The sequence below is a fragment of the Giraffa tippelskirchi genome, chromosome X (assembly GCF_054371585.1).
Source record: "Giraffa tippelskirchi isolate mGirTip1 chromosome X, T2T-mGirTip1v1.2.pri, whole genome shotgun sequence".
NCBI classification, from domain to species: domain Eukaryota; kingdom Metazoa; phylum Chordata; class Mammalia; order Artiodactyla; family Giraffidae; genus Giraffa; species Giraffa tippelskirchi.
Genome location: NC_137289.1, coordinates 99192899 through 99212214, shown reverse-complemented (window position 1 = coordinate 99212214; position 19316 = coordinate 99192899). Strand labels below are relative to the sequence as shown.

The following is a 19316-nucleotide window of genomic DNA, read 5'->3' as shown; positions in this document are numbered from 1 at the left end:
GAAGGGAGCGTGATTAAGGCCCAGGCCATGGGCAACTGAGTCATTCTCTAGAGAAAGAGAGGATTTTACTCCCCAGGAGTAAAATGGAGACATCAGGATTTTACTCCCCAGTTTTTCCACTAGGATCTAGGATACTTTTCTCCCAGATAGGTATCTCCTCTAGGCTGTTGCTCAAATGTCACAATCTTAGAACTTCCCTGACCACTCTTTCTAGATATCATCCCCTCTCTCTATTTCACTATCCCAATTTAATGTTAATCATGGCAGTTACAAACACCTGATAAATTACTTGTATTTGGGGACCACATGATCCCAAGAGAAGGTAAGCTCCATGAGGAAAAGATCGATTTTCTCTTTCCAAACACACAAATTTGTGCTTGACACATACTTTGGAGAGAATGCATGAACAACGGAATGAATAAACAAAGTTAAACCTGTTGAGAGAAGCATAGCTAGACAGGCTGAGGATTCTGCTAGAGAACATATTCAGGGATGATAAGATGATGACAAAGCTGTGATCTTTATCTCACCTACGAGGTCGAGTCCTTGGGTCCCCTCGAAATTGACCCTTTTCCTAACAGAATGGAAGGTCCTGTTGTCTTTTTCACATATTACTCGCGGTCAACGTCAGAGGCCTTCCCCACGCCAGGACCTCAGATTCCAGTCGGAAGCTTTACTTACCCTGCCCACTGGGGGACTGTGGCTGGATATTTCTGCATTAAACAGGAAAGCTCAAACAACTACGATGCGTAGCATAGATAAAATGCTTTCAATGCTCTTTGTTACGACAGTGGTCACTATAGACAAGTAATCTTCAGTTTATGAAGACTTCTTTTTGAGTCCAAGATGGCAGCAATCTGTGGGGTTTTCACCCTAACCTTGCCCTTCCGCCCTTTGCGGATCATCCTGGAATGGTCCCCAGGCATCTATATCTGCTGTTCCCCAATCCCACCAGCAAGGGGCGCGCGAGATGAAACAGTTCTGTCCTGGGATATACCACTGAGGGGAAGCGGTAAGACCCCCCCACTCTGGAAGGTACCATTGGGAGAGGGCGTTCCACAGCAGGGAGGGCCCCCTTACACCGCGTCAGGCATGGACCACAGTTCCCAGGCGCGGCGCTCAGGGTGCCTCTGGGTATATCCCGATTCGCTCCTCTTCGTCTTCCCGCTGCTTTCGAATCCGAGTGGACACTGGTATTCAGCGGAAACTTTCTTCGTCTCTTTTCCAACTCCACCCCTTCGTTGGTGGGACGACTACGCAGCGAGAGACCTGCTGTCGGTTTGGGTATGGCGTCAGAGAAGCTTTCTGGGTAGTGACTGGTCACCGCGTGATTGCGGGCACTGTGGGCACAGAACTGGAACTGAGGGCGAGAGGCGCGTGTATACGCGTGCGCCTGCGTTAGCGTGGGCAACGATGCAGAGCATGCAATTTTCCTCCGAGTTTTATTGCTTTTCCCAAAGGGGTCGAATAGCTGCTCTGGTTAGTGGCGAGGTTTGGCGCGGTCACTGGCCGTGCATGGTGACTGCGTTTCAGTCTTGTTTAGCTCTCGCTCAGTCTGGATCCTGTGGCAGCGCACGGTCTTCACACAAATGCACGCAATTCATGTCCAGGGAGAGGTCTCTGAGTTTGGTGTCTCTCCCTGGAGAGTATACTGTATCTGGCACCTTGGGATTGTGTGTTGCTACGTGTGACAACACAGGTGCTGTTTGGCTACATTTGATCTCCTTGAGCCTTTGGGCGGAATTGTGAGTGATGGGACATTTGATCTGAGTGGATTTTGTGAGCCATAATACAAAGCCTCTAGGATGTGTGCCTGTATACCGGGATGTGCATCTTTGGAGGTTTCTTGCCTCTCAGTCCCTGTGTGTGAGATCTCTGTGTTAGGGGTCTGCACCCCAGAATGTGAGATCACTGAGCTTTTTGATTCTGGGTTCCAAGTTGTGATGCCTCTGTGCTGCTTTAAGGATGGGTTAGTCTAAAGGTGTAAAGTATCAGGTGCCTGGGGCTCTATGCAGAGGTTGCAAATTTTTCCTTTGTCTGGGAACTTTGTCTTAAGATTATATGATATTCTTGAGTTATTAAAACTTCTGCCTTTCCGTTTAGGAGGGTTTGTATTAGGTCGGTAAGTGTCCGCGTGGTTTGGGAGTCAGTCTCCATGATGTGAAGCATCTGTGCAGTTCTCATTTGTTTCTGTCTGGAAGACTTTGGGCTGTTTGCAGGGTCTCTGTCACAGCGTGTATGGTTATGGTCTCTGTTGTGTTTGAGCGTCTGAGACTCGAGTTGTGTGCTCTCTGTGCAGAGATTCAGTGAGCTCTTTTTGGTGTCTCTGGCTGTCTATGAGCTGTTGGAAGTCTTCGTGTTAGAAATAAAACCTCTTACGTTCTTGGCTGTGAGATCTCTGTCCAGGAAGTGAGGATTTGGTAGCTGGCAGATATGATTCTGAAGCCGGGAACCTGACATGCTGACTGTGTGTTGTTGAGTGTATCACTTGTCTCGTGAAATCTCAGTATGTATCATAATTAATACAGTGGGGCCAGTGCCCATCTTGGAGGGTACCTGTGCATGTTAGCAATGTGTTTAAAGGGCCTGCCTCCAGACTGTCCTTCAGCAAATGTTTTCTGAGCACCTGCCATAGACCTGAGCACTATTGGAGGAGTTTGGGACAGGGCAAAACTAACCAAGTCTCTCATTGCATAGACTTGGTGGTCAGTAAGTAAATCAAGGGTGGCAGGCACTATGAAGAAAGATATTGCTAGATCAGGGGAAAAGGTGTATGTGGGTATGATATTATGATTTTCTTCAAGATAATGAGGGAAAGTCTCCCTGAAAGATGCCAAGTAAGCAGAGATCTGGAGGAAGTGAGGGAGCAGGTCGTGGGGTTACCTAAGGGAAGAGCATTCCAGGCAGAAGGAACAACAAATGCAACAGTCCTGGCATGGAAATCTACTTGGCGTGCTCCTGAATGTCAAGGAGTCCTGTGATGCACTGGGTTTGGCACGTAGCTCTCATTGAAAGGGGCCTGGTGCTGCTATTTCTGTTTGTCCCCCAGTTTGTGGTCATCTGCATTTCACAGATGAAGGACTCAAGGCTCCAACATGTGCCCTGCACCTTCTCTCCTACCTATACCTGAAATTAGGAGTGAAACCTTCTGGTCCGTCAGGAGAGACAGAGAACTTGAGTGTACCAGCTGCAGGGATGATAGCATCCACGTTGAATGTCAGCCGAGCAGCGTACCTCAGTTTTAATGTGGGAATCATGCCTCATATCGTTGCCTGCCCTTGATGGAGGGCAGGACTTAAGAAGGAGAAAGGGAACTGGGGCAAAGGAGAGAGGCAGGAAGGGGAAGCTGGAGGACAATGAGAAAAAAAAATGAATGGTCTCATCACATTGCTTGGATTTGGCCCAAATCACCTTGATTAAATGATTGGAGTGATATATATATATATATATATATATATATATTTTTTTTTTTTACTTTGTCCCTGTCCCTACCCTTTCTTTCCCTCCCCTTCTCTTTTGTGCCTAGGATACCACCTGGGGCTGGAGATTTCTTTTCTGTGAATTTTTCAACTACAAGCTTGCTTTTAAAATAGGTTATCTGTTCCTTTTTCACTGAAATTTGATAGTTTGTTCCGCTTCACCTAAATTGCCAGATGTAGTTATTCTATGACTATAAACTTATTCATAGAATCCTTTTAATTTCTGTGGAATCTGTAACCTATTTCTTTCCTGATATTGGTAAGTTTTGTCTATAGTTATCTTGCTTTTGTTTTATTCTTCTGGGCGGAAATTTATGAATTCGTAGTGACCTTTTGAAAGAGCCAGCTTTGGGTTTTGTTGATTATCTATATATTTTTTCTAATATCTGTTCCGATCTCTATTTCCCTTATTTTGCTGAGTCTCGCTACCAAAGGGGTTCAATAAAGTTCCTGAAAGTTTCCCAAGTATAGTGTAATCTCACAGATTCTAGGGCACTGTTGTAGCCGCACTGAGTGAGGTCCACTGAATGTAGATCATGGCATCTGCACTTTTTACAAGAATTCCTCAGTTCTGATTGACATGGACAACGTGTCTAGGCACTACTGGAGCAGAGGCATGGTCTTATTTTCCCTACTGCCAGGCTGTCTTCACTGAGAGCATGTGACAGGGTTGTCTGTTTTCTCTGATGCACAAACCCAAGGGGTATGACACAAACTCAAGGGGGTTGACAATTAAATGGAGGGAGGCTTTGGACTAGAGCAGATGCGGTGGACTTTGGAAAAAGTAGATGCATTAGAGATTTTCGAAGTAAAAGTGACAGAACTCAGCAAGAATATGGACTTGAAGTGAAGGAGAGGGAATTGTAAACATGGTTAAGACCAAGTTTCTGTGTCCTGTCATAAGGGTACAAAGGTGTCATGGGAAATCCTGGAAGTTGGCCAGGTCTGGAAAGAATTCCAAATAAGATTTTTATGTTTATGAGCTCATGGTCTAGATGGATACAATAACCAGTATTTACATACTTAAAAGTTCCTTTTCCTTTTAAAAAAAAGTGAGAGGTATTGAGATATAATTTATATACAATAGAAGTCAATGCTTTAAAGCATTACCGTTTGTCGAGTTTTCACATATGCATACCATTGCGTAAATGCTACCACAACAAAAATGTAGAAAACGCCCCATTCGTTTGAAAACGCTCCTTTGGGCTATTTGCATTCAGACTCCTTCCTCCATTCCTATACCCTGGCCACCGCAGATATATTTCTGTACCTATAGTTGTGCCTTTTCCAGGAATCCATTGACATGGAATCATATAACACACAGCCTTCTGTGTCTGACATCTCTCAGTGGCACAGCTGAGATGCATCCTTGCTGTTACATGCATTAGGAGTTCCTTTTGAAATGACTGTGTAGTGTTCTCCTGCACGAGTATACACTTTTGTTTCTCTTTCATCTATATGCCAGTTGTTGAATAGTTGGGCTGTTTCTGGTTTTGGCTATTAGGAGTACATGAGTAGGATATTTTAGTAATGGTCCTTGTGTGAATATGTTTTCCTTTGTCTTTGGTAAAATTAAAACTCCTAGTAAGTACGAAAATTCCTGAGAATAAGAAGAATGTGCTACTGGAGAAGAGTGAAGAAATAGCTACAGAAGGAATGAAAAGGCTAAGCCAAAGGGGAAACAACCCCCAGCTGTGGTTGTGTCTTGTGGTGAAAGTCAAGTCCGATGCTAAAAGAACAATATTGTACAGGAACCAGAGGTATATTCTGAGAAATCAGTTACCAGTTCAGAGATATAAAGGTGCACTGCTGCAAGCAACAGATGGAAACAGAGGTATGTATTTCTGTGTCTATTCCATGGAAGTGAGTAAAGCCATCGCAAGCGTGATGGAAAACCCAGAAGCAGAGAAGGAAATGGTTCATCAAAGCATGTATAAAAATAGGTATTAAAAACCGTAATGTCTGTTTCTGTCACGAATGTCTTTCTGAGACACATTCTCCACTAAGGGTAACCTGGGACTACCTATCACCAGTTTGTGGATGCATAAGAAAGACTGCCCTGGAAGGAAAAATATATAGTCTTCAAGCCCCTTTCTCATCCTCCAGAGACCCTGCCGTTCCAGGACTCCACCTCAGTGGCGAGAAAACCTCAACGTGCACGGCACACGCCGAACTCCGGGAGCATGCGCAGTGTGTGCACGTGCACCCGTTGCTGCGCATGCGCCTTGGTGCACATACATCCTGAGCGTTCTGTGAGGAGCGTTGGGCCTGAGGCGGTTGGGTTTACTCAGTCCCGGTTCCTTCTCACTGCTTGCGAGTCACCAGGTAGGTCCACAGATCTGTCCTGTCTGGAGTTGAAGTGTGCGAGTGTGTGAGGGGGAGCCAGCGAGTTTCGGGCGGGTCGGGCAGTGCGATCTGGGGCCTTTGAGGAGGAAAGCCCTCGAGGTCGTCATCTTTCTCCTCAGAGGTGTCGCGACGCCATAGTTCTTGCCCTGGTGGCTGGAGAGGAAGGGCGGTGGGCAGAAGAGGGCAGGGGTCGGGTGATGGTGGGGGGGAGACTTGGGAGTGCTATTTGAAATATCTGGTTCACTGGGGCCCTGGAACTGACGACAGAGCACAGAATCTGGGGCCGGCAGTGGGACCTGGGCAGGGGGCGGGGTGGGCGATTAAGGAAAGGCCTAGAAACCGGACCGCGGGGGGGTTGTGACTGTATTGTTATAGCCACGCGTTTTGGGGAACAAACTCACTCAGAAGGACAATGGAGGTAATGGAGGGCAGTTTATTACACCGGCGGGCCCAAGGCAGAGTCTCCTCTTAGCCAAGGACCCCGACCAGCATTTGTGAAAATTTTTTATACCGCATGTGTACGTGTCCGAACTCACCACCCCAAATTCCTCGAGACTTACATAAACAAAGGAAGGGTAAATACAATCACAGTAATCTCATCATTTAGGTGTTATGTGTTCAAACAGTTAAACAGTTGGCCAATAATCAATAAGCCGGAGGTTACACCCCGATAGGTACAGAAACATTTACGGCCTGTCCAGAGACAGGGGTGATTAGTGTATGTTTTCTCTTAGGCGATGAGTAACCTGGATAGGATCTTCAAGGTTCCCCTGTCCGGAGGGGGTCTTATCCTTCTATTGTCGTTTTCACAGGCACTAGGCACAGAGTTCAGAGTCCATTAGAGAGGTGGCCGAGCATGATCAGCACCAACAGGCCTAAGATGGAGTCCAGGCCCCAGGAATTCCTTCTTCATTATCCCGGGTTTTGTGATAAGGTGTCAAGGGAGACGTGGACCAGTTGCTCTGCATGCACTCACCTCAGCCCCAGACCCTGAGAAAATCAGGCTGTAAAGACTGAGCCTTTCTTCTTGTTCCAGCTGAATTCCAAGGGAGTTGGGGGAGATATGTCTGGTGAAAAGGAGTGTGACAAAAGGAATAGTCCTAGATTTTTAATTCCTAGCAGCGTTTCACTAAATATCTTCATGATGGAGAATTCTGTTGTGAAATCACACTTCCTCACAAAAATTCAGCCTTCCTGTGTACCTTAAGGTGATTTCTCTGCCAGCTTAGCAAAGACAAATATGGCTTTTCTAGCAACTGTATTTGGTGTACTTGGAATGCATGTACACTCGTACTTAACCGGAGTTTTCTTTTGAAAGTATTTTCACATTTTTTAAAAAATAATAAGTCAACGTATGGTCATAAAAGTGATCAAATATAGCTGTACTCTTAAATACATTTTCTAAATCACAATATTCTACTTTCAGGGAGAAATATGAGTTTGCAAGTGGCATCAACATTGGGACCTATAGATCAAGAGTCCTCCCAGCTGGGTGAACCTGTGGTTGTGAGTACCTTACCATTTGATGTTTTCTATTAGCACAAGTTTATTTTGGAGAAAATATTGTTAAGTAGTGAGGTCGTTGCTGAGCCGCAGAAAGACGGCCGGGATTCTTGGCCTCTGGAGGAGAAGAATTCAATCCGGGGCCAGAGACGAGGCTGGATCGCCCAGAGCTTTGGTGTGATAAAGTTTTATTAAAGTGTAAACGAGATAGAGAAAGCTTCTGACATAGGCATCGGAAGGGGGTAGAAAGAGTACCCCCCTGCTAGTCTTCAGCTGGATGATATATAGTCACTAGCAGTTTGTTAATGAAAGAAAGGAATGTCTTAAACTCAGAATGGCACCAGGCCCCTCATCCATAAGATGTATTTTGGAATAATCTGGGCACCAGACATCCCGGGTCATAAAACGATTGACTTGAATTTTGCAGAAAGGCAGATCATGCAAATAGTTTCATCTACATAGATTAGGGGAACAGTGTCTGAGTATAACATACTGGTTTGTCAAGTAGGTTCTGAGCCATTAGGCGGAAGACAGCGCTTGGGGTAAATGCAGAGAACAATAACATAGCTTAAGACAAACATTTCCATAAGAAAAATGCATTGGTTAACTCAAAGTTTGTGAATAGTTAACTTCAGGTGAAACCAGGTGTCATGGCCACACAGTATTTTCAGAGAAACCTCTTTTAAATTTGTATAGAGAAGGGAAACAATATCCCTAGTTTGTTTCATCCTGCCGCTTAAGAGAGAGAGAAAATGTCTGACACTTGCAGCCTATTTCCTCCGTTTGGAGACTCCTGGCCTTCCTGCCGGTTGCCCTCTCAGTAAGTAGTACAGATGCAGCGATAAAGGTCTTTCATGCTGATAAAGGGTGACAGTTTGTCTTAGGAAGGAACATTGATCCAGATATATTACAGTCTGGTGTTGCCTGGATGAGTATACCGTTAAATTCCCTGGAAATGTGCCCAGTGACTCCCTTCCTCCTGCTTATTAACAACAGATTGCATACTTCCATCCCAACATAGATTTAAATAGCTTCCAAAGTCTTTCTGGGTAACTCTTAGGGGAGCTAACTTTTCTCTGTGGGAAGAGTAACTTTATTAAAAGTAAGTACATAGAATTGTGTTGGGAAAATGTTGTTAGGTTAACTTATGATCAGATATATCTGTGTCTTATGTATATTTATGCTATTAGATGTATTAACAACAAAAGGTTTTTATTTGCATGCCCACTCTACTAGGACCAGTAGCCCAGTGTTGAGCAACCTCAACAAGGGGAACCACCAGCTGAAATGCAGGATATCACACCGGCAAAGGAGGAAATAAATGAAGAGGATCCAGTGGATCGTGGTGAAGAGAAGCTTGAGACATAATTTATATACAAGAGAAGTCAATGCTTTAAAGCATTCCTGTTTGTCGAGTTTTGACATATGCATACCATTGCGTAAATGCTACCACAACAAAAAGGTAGAAAACGTCCCGTTGGTTTGAAAATGCTCCCTCGGGTGAGAATGCAAACTAGTACAGCCACTATGGAGAACAGTGTGGAGATTCCTTAAAAAACTGGGAATAGAACTGCCATACGACACAGCAATCCCTCTGCTGGGCATACACACCAAGGAAACCAGAATTGAAAGAGACACGTGTAGCCCAGTGTTCATCACAGCACTGTTTACAATAGCCAGGACATGGAAGCAACCTAGATGTCCATCAGCAGACGAATGAATAAGGAAGCATTGGTACATATACCCAATGGAATATTACTCAGCCATTAGAAAGAATACATTTGAATCATTTCTATTGAGATGGATGAAACTGGAGCCCATTATTCAGAGTGAAGTAAGCCAGAAAGGAAAACACCAATACAGTATACTAATGCATATATATGGAATTTGAAAGACGGTAACCATAACCCTATTGCGAGACAGAATAAGAGACAGAGATGCATAGAACAGTCGTATGGACTCTGAGGGAGAAGGTGAGGGTGGGACGTTCTGAGAGAATAGCATTGAAACATGTATATTATCATATGTGAAACAGAACACCATTCCAGGTTCGATGCATGAGACAAATGCTCAGGGCTGGGGCAATGGGATGACCCAGAGGGATGGGATGGAGAGTGGGTGGGAGGGGGGTTCAGGATGGGGAACACATGTAAACCCATAGCTGATTCATGTCAATGTATGGCAAAAGCCACTACAATATTGTAAAGTAATTAGCCCCCAACTAAAATAAATAAATTTATTAAAAAAAAAAAAAAAAGCAAATGCTCCCTCCGGCTATTTGCATTCAGATTCCTTCCTCCATTCCTATACCCTGGCAACCACAGATACATTTCTGTGCCTATAGTTGTGCGTTTTCCAGAAATCCATTGACATGAAATCATATAACACATAGCTTTCTGTGTCTGACATCTCTCAGTGGCACAGCTGAGATGCCTCCTTGCTGTTACATGCATTAGTAGTTCCTTTTGAAATGACTGTGTAGTATTCTTATGCATGAGTATACTCTTTTTTTCTTTCATCTACATACCAGTTGTTGAATAGTTTGGTTGTTTCTAGTTTTGGCTATTAAGAGTACATGAGTAGGATATTTTAGTAATGGTCCTTGTGTGAATATGTTTTCCTTTCTCTTGGGTAAAATTGGCTAAAATTAAAACTCCTAGGAAGTACCGAAATTCTTGAGAATAAGAAGAATATGCTACCGGAGAAGAGTGAAGAAATAGCTACAAAAGGAATGAAAAGGCTAAGCTAAAGTGGAAACAGCCCCCAGCTGTGGATGTGTCTGGTGGTGAAAGTCAAGTCCGATGCTAAAAGAAGAATATTGTACAGGAACCAGAGGTATATTCTGAGAAATCAGTTACCAGTTCAGAGATATAAATGTGCAATGCTCCAAGCAACAGATGGAAACGGAGGTACATATTTCTGTGTCTGTTCTATGGAAGTGAGTAAAGCCATTGCAAGCATGATGGAAAACCCAGAAGCAGAGAAGGAAATGGTTCATCAAAGCATGTATAAAAATAGGTATTCAAACCAGTAATGTCTATTCCTGTCATAAATGTCTTCCTGAGACACATTCTCCACTAAGGGTAACCTGGGACTACCTATCACCACAGTTTGTGGATGCGTAAGAAAGACTGCACTGGAAGGAAAAAAATACAGTCTTCAACCCCCTTTCTCATCCTCCAGAGACCCTGCGGTTCCAGGACTCTTACCTCAGTAGCGAGAAAAGCTCAACGTGCTCGGCACACGCCGAACTCAGGGAGCATGCGCAGTGTGTGCCCGTACACCCGCTACTGCGCATGCGCCTTGGTGCGCATAAGTAGCGCAGATTCTGTGAGGAGCGTTGGGCCTGAGGCGGTTGTGTTTACTCAGTCCCGGTTCCTTCTCGCTGCTTTCGGGTCACCGGGTAGGTCCACAGATCTGTCCTGTCTGGAGTTGATGTGTGCGAGCGTGTGAGGGGGAGCCAGCGAGTTTCGGGCGGGTCGGGCAGTGCGTTTTCGGGCCTTTGAGGAGGAAGGCCCTCGAGGTCGTCATCTGGCTCTTCAGAGGTGTCGTGATGCCATAGTTCTTGCCCTGGTGGCTGGAGAGGAAGCTCGGTGGGCAGAAGAGGGCAGGGGTCGGGTGATGGTGGGGGTGAGACTTGGGAGTGCTATTTGAAATATCTGGTTCACTGGGGCCCTGGAACTGATGACAGAGCACAGAATCTGGGGCCGGCAGTGGGACCTGGGCAGGGGGCGGGGTGGGCGATTAAGGAAAGGCCTAGAAACCGGACCGCGGGTGGGGGGGTGGGTTGTGACTGTCTCCCGGGTTTTGTGATAAGGTGTCAAGGGAGACGTGGACCGGTTGCTCTGCATGCAGACTCACTTCAGCCCCAGACACTGAGAAAATCGCCATAGTCAGGCTGTAAAGACTGAGCCTTCTTGTTCCAGCTGAATTCCAAGGGAGTTGGGGGAGATATGTCTGGTGAATAGGAGTGTGACAAAAGGAATAGTCCTGAATTTTTAACTCTTAGCAGTATTTCACTAAATATCTTCATAATGGAGAATTCTGTTGTGAAATCAAACTTCCTCACAAAAATTGAGCCTTCCTGTGTACCTTAAGGTAATTTCTCTGCCAGCTTAGCAAAGAGAAAAATGGCTTTTCTAGTAACTGTATTTAGTGTGATTGGAATGCATGTACACTCATACTTAACCATCGTTTTCTTTTGAAAGTATTTTCACATTTTTAAAAAAAGTAATAAGTCAACATATGGCCATAAAAGTGATCAAATATAGCTCTAGTCATAAATACATTTTCTAAATCACAACATTCTACTTTCAGGGAGAAATATGAGTGGGCAAGTGGCATCAACACTGGGACCTATAGATCAAGAGTCCTCCCAGCTGGATGCACCTGTGGTTGTGAGTACCTTACCATTTGGTGTTTTCTATTAGCAGAAGTTTATTTTTGAGAAAATGATGTTAAGTAGTACAGATGCAGTGATAAAGGTCTTTCATGCTGATAAAGGGTGACAGTGTGTCTTAGGAAGGAACATTGATCCAGATATATTACAGTCTGGCGTTGCCTGGATGAGTATACTGTTAAATTCCCTGGAAATGTGCCCAGTGACTCCCTCCTCCTGCTTATTAACAACAGATTGCATACTTCCATCCCAACATAGAGTTAAATAGCTTCCAAAGTCTTTCTGAGTAACTCTTTTGGGAGTTAACTTTTCTCTGTGGGAAGAGAAACTTTATTAAAAGTAAGTACATAGAATTGTGTTGGGAAAATGTTGTTAGGTTTACTTATGATCAGATACATCTGTGTCTTATGTATATTTATGCTATTAGATGTATTAACAACAAAAGGTTTTTATTTGCATGCCCACTCTACTAGGACCAGCAGCCCAGTGTTGAGCAACCTCAACAAGGGGAACCACCAGCTGAAATTCATGATATCACACCTGCAAAGGAGGAAGTAAATGAAGAGCATCCAGTGGATCGTGGTGAAGAGAAGCTGCAGCGTGCCTGTCAAGGTAAAGTGTATCAGTGCATCCTGCCTTAAGACATACCCAGTGAGTGGAGGAAAGGAAACATTAGAAAAGGACTTCAGACAGTTCCTAAAAAACTGAGGAGAGTATAGTTTGCAGGTTCGTGTGGTTGGTGAAGTTTTCCCTTGTTTTCAAGACAAGTCGGGGGAGCATCTAAGTTGTCTGAGGACAACCCTGGAAAAGGAAAATGGTAATGACTTTCGGAAAATTCTGCTTTCTTTTTCTCCAGCAAAACATTCCTGGAATAATGCTCCTGAATTTCTTACTCATCACATTTTTACCATCCTAACCTAAGGCTTTTAATTCATAACACTGAGGGAATGAATATCATCATTCCCTTGTTTATATTGTAGGTTTTACAGCTGAATTGATGTATTTTTTTAATGATTCTGACCTGGAACTTGATCTCCCGGAATTGGCTGTGGCAAAGACTGGGGGTCAAGGTGGAGATGGTCCTGATGTCTAGGAGGAGATTGCGTCAAATATAGAGCCTGTTGAAATGCCAGAAGCAGGTATGTCATCCATTCAGAAAGTAATTTATGTGGTTTCTGTTTTTCAGAATATTGTATCTTTAATAATATAGAGGGAACATTACTATTATTTTAATAATAGAATTCACATATTCTTTGAAAGACAGTTCACATCCCAGATGCCTGAGTGCCTGACTTACAGACTTTCCAATAAAGAGACAGGATCAAAGCCATATCGGACTGAAAATAGGAAACCGTTTTCCTTTTTTTTTAATTTTTAAATAAATTTATTTATTTTAGTTGGAGGCTAATTACTTTACAATATTGTAGTGGTTTTTGCCATACATTGACATGAATCAGCCATGGGTTTACATGTGTTCCCCATCCTGAACCCCCCCCACACCTCCCTCCCCCTCCCATCCCTCCGGGTCATCCCACTGCCCCAGCCCTGAGCATTTGTCTCATGCATCGAACCTGGAATGATGTTCTGTTTCACATATGATAATATACATGTTTCAATGCTATTCTCTCAGAACGTCCCACCCTCACCTTCTCCCTCAGAGTCCATAAGACTGTTCTATGCATCTGTGTCTCTTATTCTGTCTCGCATATAGGGTTATCGTTACCATCTTTCAAATTCCATATATATATGCATTAGTATACTGTATTGGTGTTTTTCTGTCTGGCTTACTTCACTCTGTATAATGGGCTCCAGTTTCATCCTTCTCAATAGAACTGATTCAAAAGGAAACCGTTTTCTTTCCTTGAGTATAAGTACTTTAAGCAACAGCTAATAATTTTCAGGTTCTTTTCTAATTTCTGCTTGTAACAAATACGGAATGCATTTGTAATAAATATCAGTTTACATGAAATATGCTCAGTAGGTTCTAGTACCAGCTTTAACATAATGTGTGTGATTCAGGTAAATCCCTTAACTTCTAAACTGAACTTTATTCATTTAAGTTGTGAATTCAGAACAGATACACTAAAATGCCAATTTTTCCATGCTGATTTTTGCACTCTCTGATTCCCTTCGATGGAATGCATACAAGAGTACTCTGTTTTTCTTGATTGATTTATCATAAAATATCATCTAGAGTCAAATTATAACAGGGGAATTGAGATTTCATTTTCTGATGGGGGACCCATGTACACCCGTGGCTGATTCATATCAATGTATTGCAAAAAACACCACACTATTGTAAAGTAATTAGCCTCCAATTAAAATTAAAAAATTAATTTTTTTAAAAAAGAAAATGAGCCAACATTCTGCTTGATGTTTGTTAAATTCTCTCAAATTCTGAATTCTCTAGCTCTTAAGAAAATTAGTTGCATTTTAAATCCTTTCCCCATTGAAGCATGATATGACTGAATAATAAAATGGCAAAAGGTAGTCTAGTTTCCTGTTTCTGTGGCTGATCAAGTTGAGAGAGTGCATTTAGTCAGTGATATTCCAGGCAGGTGTGAGTGAGATACACATGCTAAGCACACTACCTGCCCCCATGTTTGGTCTGTTTTGGGGGGCGTTTTTTTGCTTATTTTAAGTGGAGGATCATTACTTTACACTACTCTGATGGTTTTTGCCATACACCCAACTCTCACTCTTAAGGAACTAGTAAAAATCTGAGCCTCACGATATAATCGTCTCTCACTATATCAAATATGTTATTTTTCCTCTTTGATACGTGAGTTTAAAAAGTTTTGAAGGTTAAAGTCTGTAACTCTAGTTCTTCCCACGTAATCAGCGTAGTATCTTTCACATAGGTGTTCTCCAGATTGCTGACAATTAATTGCATGGTTCTAATTTTACAGGAAGAACTTCATGGTTAGGGAAGATTTTACTGTGTATTAGCCTTCTAAATATTTTCACTTTACCTTTTTGTTCCATTCCATTAGAACATGTAGATGAAAGGACAACTTTCAGACTACTTGCAAGTAACTACAGAACATGATTAAAATGTTCTCTTAGAAACATCTTAGCCCTAAATATGTGTGGTATTTAAAAAGAAAAATACATTAATTATAAAGTACATAAATATAAAATCCTACCCCCAACAAACAGGTAAGAAAAAGAGCAACAGAATAAACCTAACGGAAAAAGAAAAAGATACTTAATAAAAGACAGGTATGAATCGTCAGGAAGAGGAAAATAAACTCAACTAATAGATAAACACAATGTGGTAATTTACATAATTTTGTAACACACATATATATACACACACATTTTTTAATATTCTTTTCTGTTGTGATTTATCACAGGAGATTGGACATAGTTCCCTGTGCTGTATAGTAGGACCTTGTTGTTTATCCATTCTGAATGTGATAGTTTGTATCTGCCAACCCCAAATTGCCAGTCCATTCCTCTCAGTTTACATGATTGTGAAGAAAATGGACAAAGCCCAAGTATACCTAATAAGAAATATGAACAAGACACTAACAGTAGATTACAGAATTAAAACAGAGTATAATCTGGAACTCACATATTTTTAGAATATTGATGGGATGTGTCTAATAGGGTAGAAAAAGAAATATTATTTAACATAGCCCACAGTAACTAAATAAGTAAACATCACAAGATACCGTGGATGAACTTTTGAAATTGGTCAGAGTTGTCTCTCAAAAGCCATTGTCATTCAGAAACAAACCAAAAAATCTCCTTTTCCAGATTTTCTTCTCTCTTCCTACTTGCTTTTCTCTCTCACTCATACTCCCTCTAGCTCTCCCGTTTCTTTTCTTCTCTCCTTTTTCTCTTTCTTCTTTTGGTGTGGCTGTGAGAAAGTCCTATTTCTGCTTCACATGTTGATGTCGCCGGTGATAGTAATGACTGAAAATTAGTGTCCCCATATAATTTATTATACCAACTGGAATGCTTTCCAAGGTGACAAGAAACATTTAGAATTACAAGAGGGCCACAAGTAAAAAGGGGGATAAATGTTTAACTGACTTAAAACAACCACATCAGGGATAAATTAGAACAAATGAAAATTTCTACACTCTTCCACAGTAGAGAAGAAACAAATGTACTACTGGCCTTTTTCTTTACTTCACTTAAGCAGTAACAGAGATAACAACTGTTGAGCTGTCCTATATTCGGAATATTATTTCAAACCAACACAGTTCAATGATACTTTTGGGGGATTTTTTGGTTTTAGTTTTGGTGTATTTTGTTTGTCTTAGGGTGTTTTTTGTTGTTAGATATTTTACTGAATGTGTACACAGTTTTGCCCTCTACTGAAAACGACCTTCTGATAGGTTCAATTGATTTCATTTGTTCTGAACTCAGTGTCCTTATTTTCTTGTATAACTAGGAAGGGTAGTGTGTTTTTAAAAATACTGGTAATACGCTTGAAAAGCCTATAAAATCTCTAGAGAGGATTAACTGAAGGTAAGCCAAAGGGTCGCCCGTAGTGTTCTTGTTTTAGTCCACTTTATAAAACTACAACTGCGATGAACTCTGTACACCTCTCCTGTCATCGAAATTTCTGCTAAGTAACTTTTTTAATGTATATATTATAGGTGAAGGGCGACGATTTGCTTGAAAGAAGATAGACTGAAGCCATCTGTGCTGTTCTTATGTTGTATATTTGACTGTTAAAGTTCTGTCAATAAAGTTTCATTTTCTCCTTGCACATTTTTTGTTACATTTATCCCCGAGGATTTAATGGTATTGAAAATCCATGGTTTGTGATTTTTATGGCCTAGTTGAGGATGTATGTAGAGATAGAATGTTTGTATATAGATTTTCTGTTCCACAGTTCCTCTAAATATGCATATTAATTCCACAAATTTAGATCTAGATTATTTTTGCTTTTCAAAATATACTATAATATTTGAATATCAACAGTTTCTACTGGCTTAAACCTTAAACCTTTCCTCATTTTGCAGGATTGAACAAACCAGCCAGAATACTCTTGACTAAAGCAGGTGATAATCGGCATTTTTCCCGATAGGAAATGAGTAATCTTCTCCATTTCGACCTGTTTACGTTGCTTTTTTGTAGATACACTTTATCAGAGTAAGTTCCATTCTATTCCTAGCTTGCTGTCTTGAATATAGATTCAGTTCAGTTCAGTTCAGTCGCTCAGTCGTGTCCGACTCTCTGCGACCCCATGAATTGCAGCACGCCAGGCCTCTCTGTCCATCACCAACTCCTGGAGTCCACCCAAACCCATGTCCATCGAGTCGGTTATGCCATCCAACCATCTCAGCCTCTGTCGTCCCCTTCTCCTTCCGCCCCCAATCCTACCCAGCATTAGGGTCTTTTCCAATGAGTCAGCCCTTCGCATGAGGTGGCCCAAGTATTGGAGTTTCAGCTTCAACATCAGACCTTCCAGTGAACACCCAGGATTGATCTCTTTTAGGATGGATTGGTTGGATCTCCTTGCAGTCCAAGGGACTCTCAAGAGTCTTCTCCAACACCACAGTCCAAAAGCATCAATTCTTCGGTGCTCAGCTTTCTTCACCGTCCAACTCTCACATCCATACATGACCACTGGAAAAACCATAGCCTTGACTAGACGGACTTTTGTTGGCAAAGTAATGTCTCTGCTTTTAAATATGCTATCTAGGTTGGCCATAACCTTCCTTCCAAGGAGTAAGCGTCTTTTAAGTTCATGGCTGCAATCACCATCAGCACTGATTTTGGAGCCCCCAAAAATAAAGTCTGACACTGTTTCCAGTGTTTCCCCATCTGTTCGCCATGAAGTGATGGGACCGGATGCCATGATCTTAGATTTCTGAATGTTGAGTTTTAAGCCACCTTTTTCACTCTCCTCTTTCTCTTTCATCAGGAGGCTCTTTAGTTCTTCACTTTCTGCCATAAGGGTGGTGTCACCTGCATATCTGAGGATATGGCGTGTGACTAAATAAGGGCCAGTTTGTCCAAAGCACTGTGTGCCTCTTCCTGTTTTTCACCCAGAATTCCTTCACGACGCAGTGTCATTCAGGGATCGCAGAGGTTACAACTTACCCCTGTAGAACTGGCTGTGAGCAACGCTGTTTCTGTTAGGGATCCTAATTCATCTGAAGCCAGAGATGGAATTTCTGAGCTGGAGTGCATCAGTGTCCTCAGGTGTGACCTATTAGAGCTGTTTTGGGTTGGCATCCAGGATGAGCACTCTGAACTGTTTGCAGATCTCTGTCCCAGGGCATGAAATCTCAGAACTGTTTGGGGGGGGGGGTCTGTGTCCAGAGGGTTGGGCCTCTCAGCTGTTCATACATCTGCACACGAGAACAGTCTGAAGAGAGAGGCTGGATGGACCCCACTCTCACGGGCCTTAGAAGCAGGCCTGTGATGTCACATTTGCTACGATTTCTACCATGCCTCCCTACAGAGAGAAAAGCTTGGGGCCCCATCCTCAGAGAGGGTAATAATGCACAGTTCACAGAAGCCCAGGTAATAATCCTGTTAAGAAAAATACTTGCTGATATGACTGCCACCCTTGATAGGGGCCCTGTGACAAAAACTGTGTACACACACTCTCTCAGTCCATCTGCCCAACCCACAACAAGGAGGGCACCGTTAGCAGATGGGCGCCCAAGGCCCAGTGCAGAGGGAAGGTCTCAGCTCATGAGGAGGGGAGGAACTGGATGGAAGCTTGGGCTCCTTGGAGGAGGCGGGAAAGACTCAGCACAACCCTGGCCAGGGAGTGGGGGAGGGGGGCGTTGGCACAGGGCCACAAGGACCCTATGGCTGACTCACTGTCAGGGTATGTCTCTGTGTCTCCCCATCACACACCCAGCTTCTTATCTGATGGATGGAATGGACTCGTCACATTCCCTGGGGATGTGATCATGGAAGGTACAGAGTTGAGCCTCCAAGCAGCTGGGGGGAAATCTCACATTCACCAATTTGCATGAGGGACCACCACAAATGCAGAGATCCCTGCCTCTCTTTCCCCCATTAGAGCAGTCATTGGCAGGGAGATCAGCAAGAGGGCAGTCTGGGCAGGATAGGTTGTGAGGGACCCTGTGTGCAGCATGAGCCTCCCCAGGAATGGAGAATGTCCTTTTCTTGATGGGCAGAGGCCCCTGATGTGTGTGAAGGGAGCGTGATTAAGGCCCAGGCCATGGGCAACTGAGTCATTCTCTAGAGAAAGAGAGGATTTTACTCCCCAGGAGTAAAATGGAGACATCAGGATTTTACTCCCCAGTTTTTCCACTAGGATCTAGGATACTTTTCTCCCAGATAGGTATCTCCTCTAGGCTGTTGCTCAAATGTCACAATCTTAGAACTTCCCTGACCACTCTTTCTAGATATCATCCCCTCTCTCTATTTCACTATCCCAATTTAATGTTAATCATGGCAGTTACAAACACCTGATAAATTACTTGTATTTGGGGACCACATGATCCCAACAGAATGTAAGCTCCATGAGGAAAAGGTCGATTTTCTCTTTCCAAGCACACAAATTTGTGCTTGACACATACTTTGGAGAGAATGCATGAACAACGGAATGAACAGACAGTTAAACCTGTTGAGAGAAGCTTAGC

General features: G+C 43.0%; 2 protein-coding genes across 2 annotated transcripts; both read left to right on the top strand.

Moving 5' to 3' along the window:
* Nucleotides 1–5070: 5070 nt before the first annotated feature.
* On the top strand, nucleotides 5071–9585 carry LOC145536323 (uncharacterized). Its single transcript, XM_081565429.1, has 4 exons — nucleotides 5071–5313; nucleotides 5586–5804; nucleotides 7252–7331; nucleotides 8565–9585. Exons 1-4 carry the CDS (start codon nucleotides 5136–5138, stop codon nucleotides 8571–8573), a joined length of 486 nt encoding a protein of 161 aa, XP_081421555.1. The 5' UTR covers nucleotides 5071–5135; the 3' UTR covers nucleotides 8574–9585.
* LOC145536324 (uncharacterized) lies at nucleotides 8565–16453 on the top strand. The gene is made up of 6 exons (XM_081565430.1): nucleotides 8565–9301; nucleotides 9989–10731; nucleotides 11646–11725; nucleotides 12201–12339; nucleotides 12708–12866; nucleotides 16341–16453. Exons 2-5 carry the CDS (start codon nucleotides 10446–10448, stop codon nucleotides 12818–12820), a joined length of 618 nt encoding a protein of 205 aa, XP_081421556.1. The 5' UTR covers nucleotides 8565–9301; nucleotides 9989–10445; the 3' UTR covers nucleotides 12821–12866; nucleotides 16341–16453.
* The last annotated feature ends 2863 nt before the right edge of the window (nucleotides 16454–19316 follow it).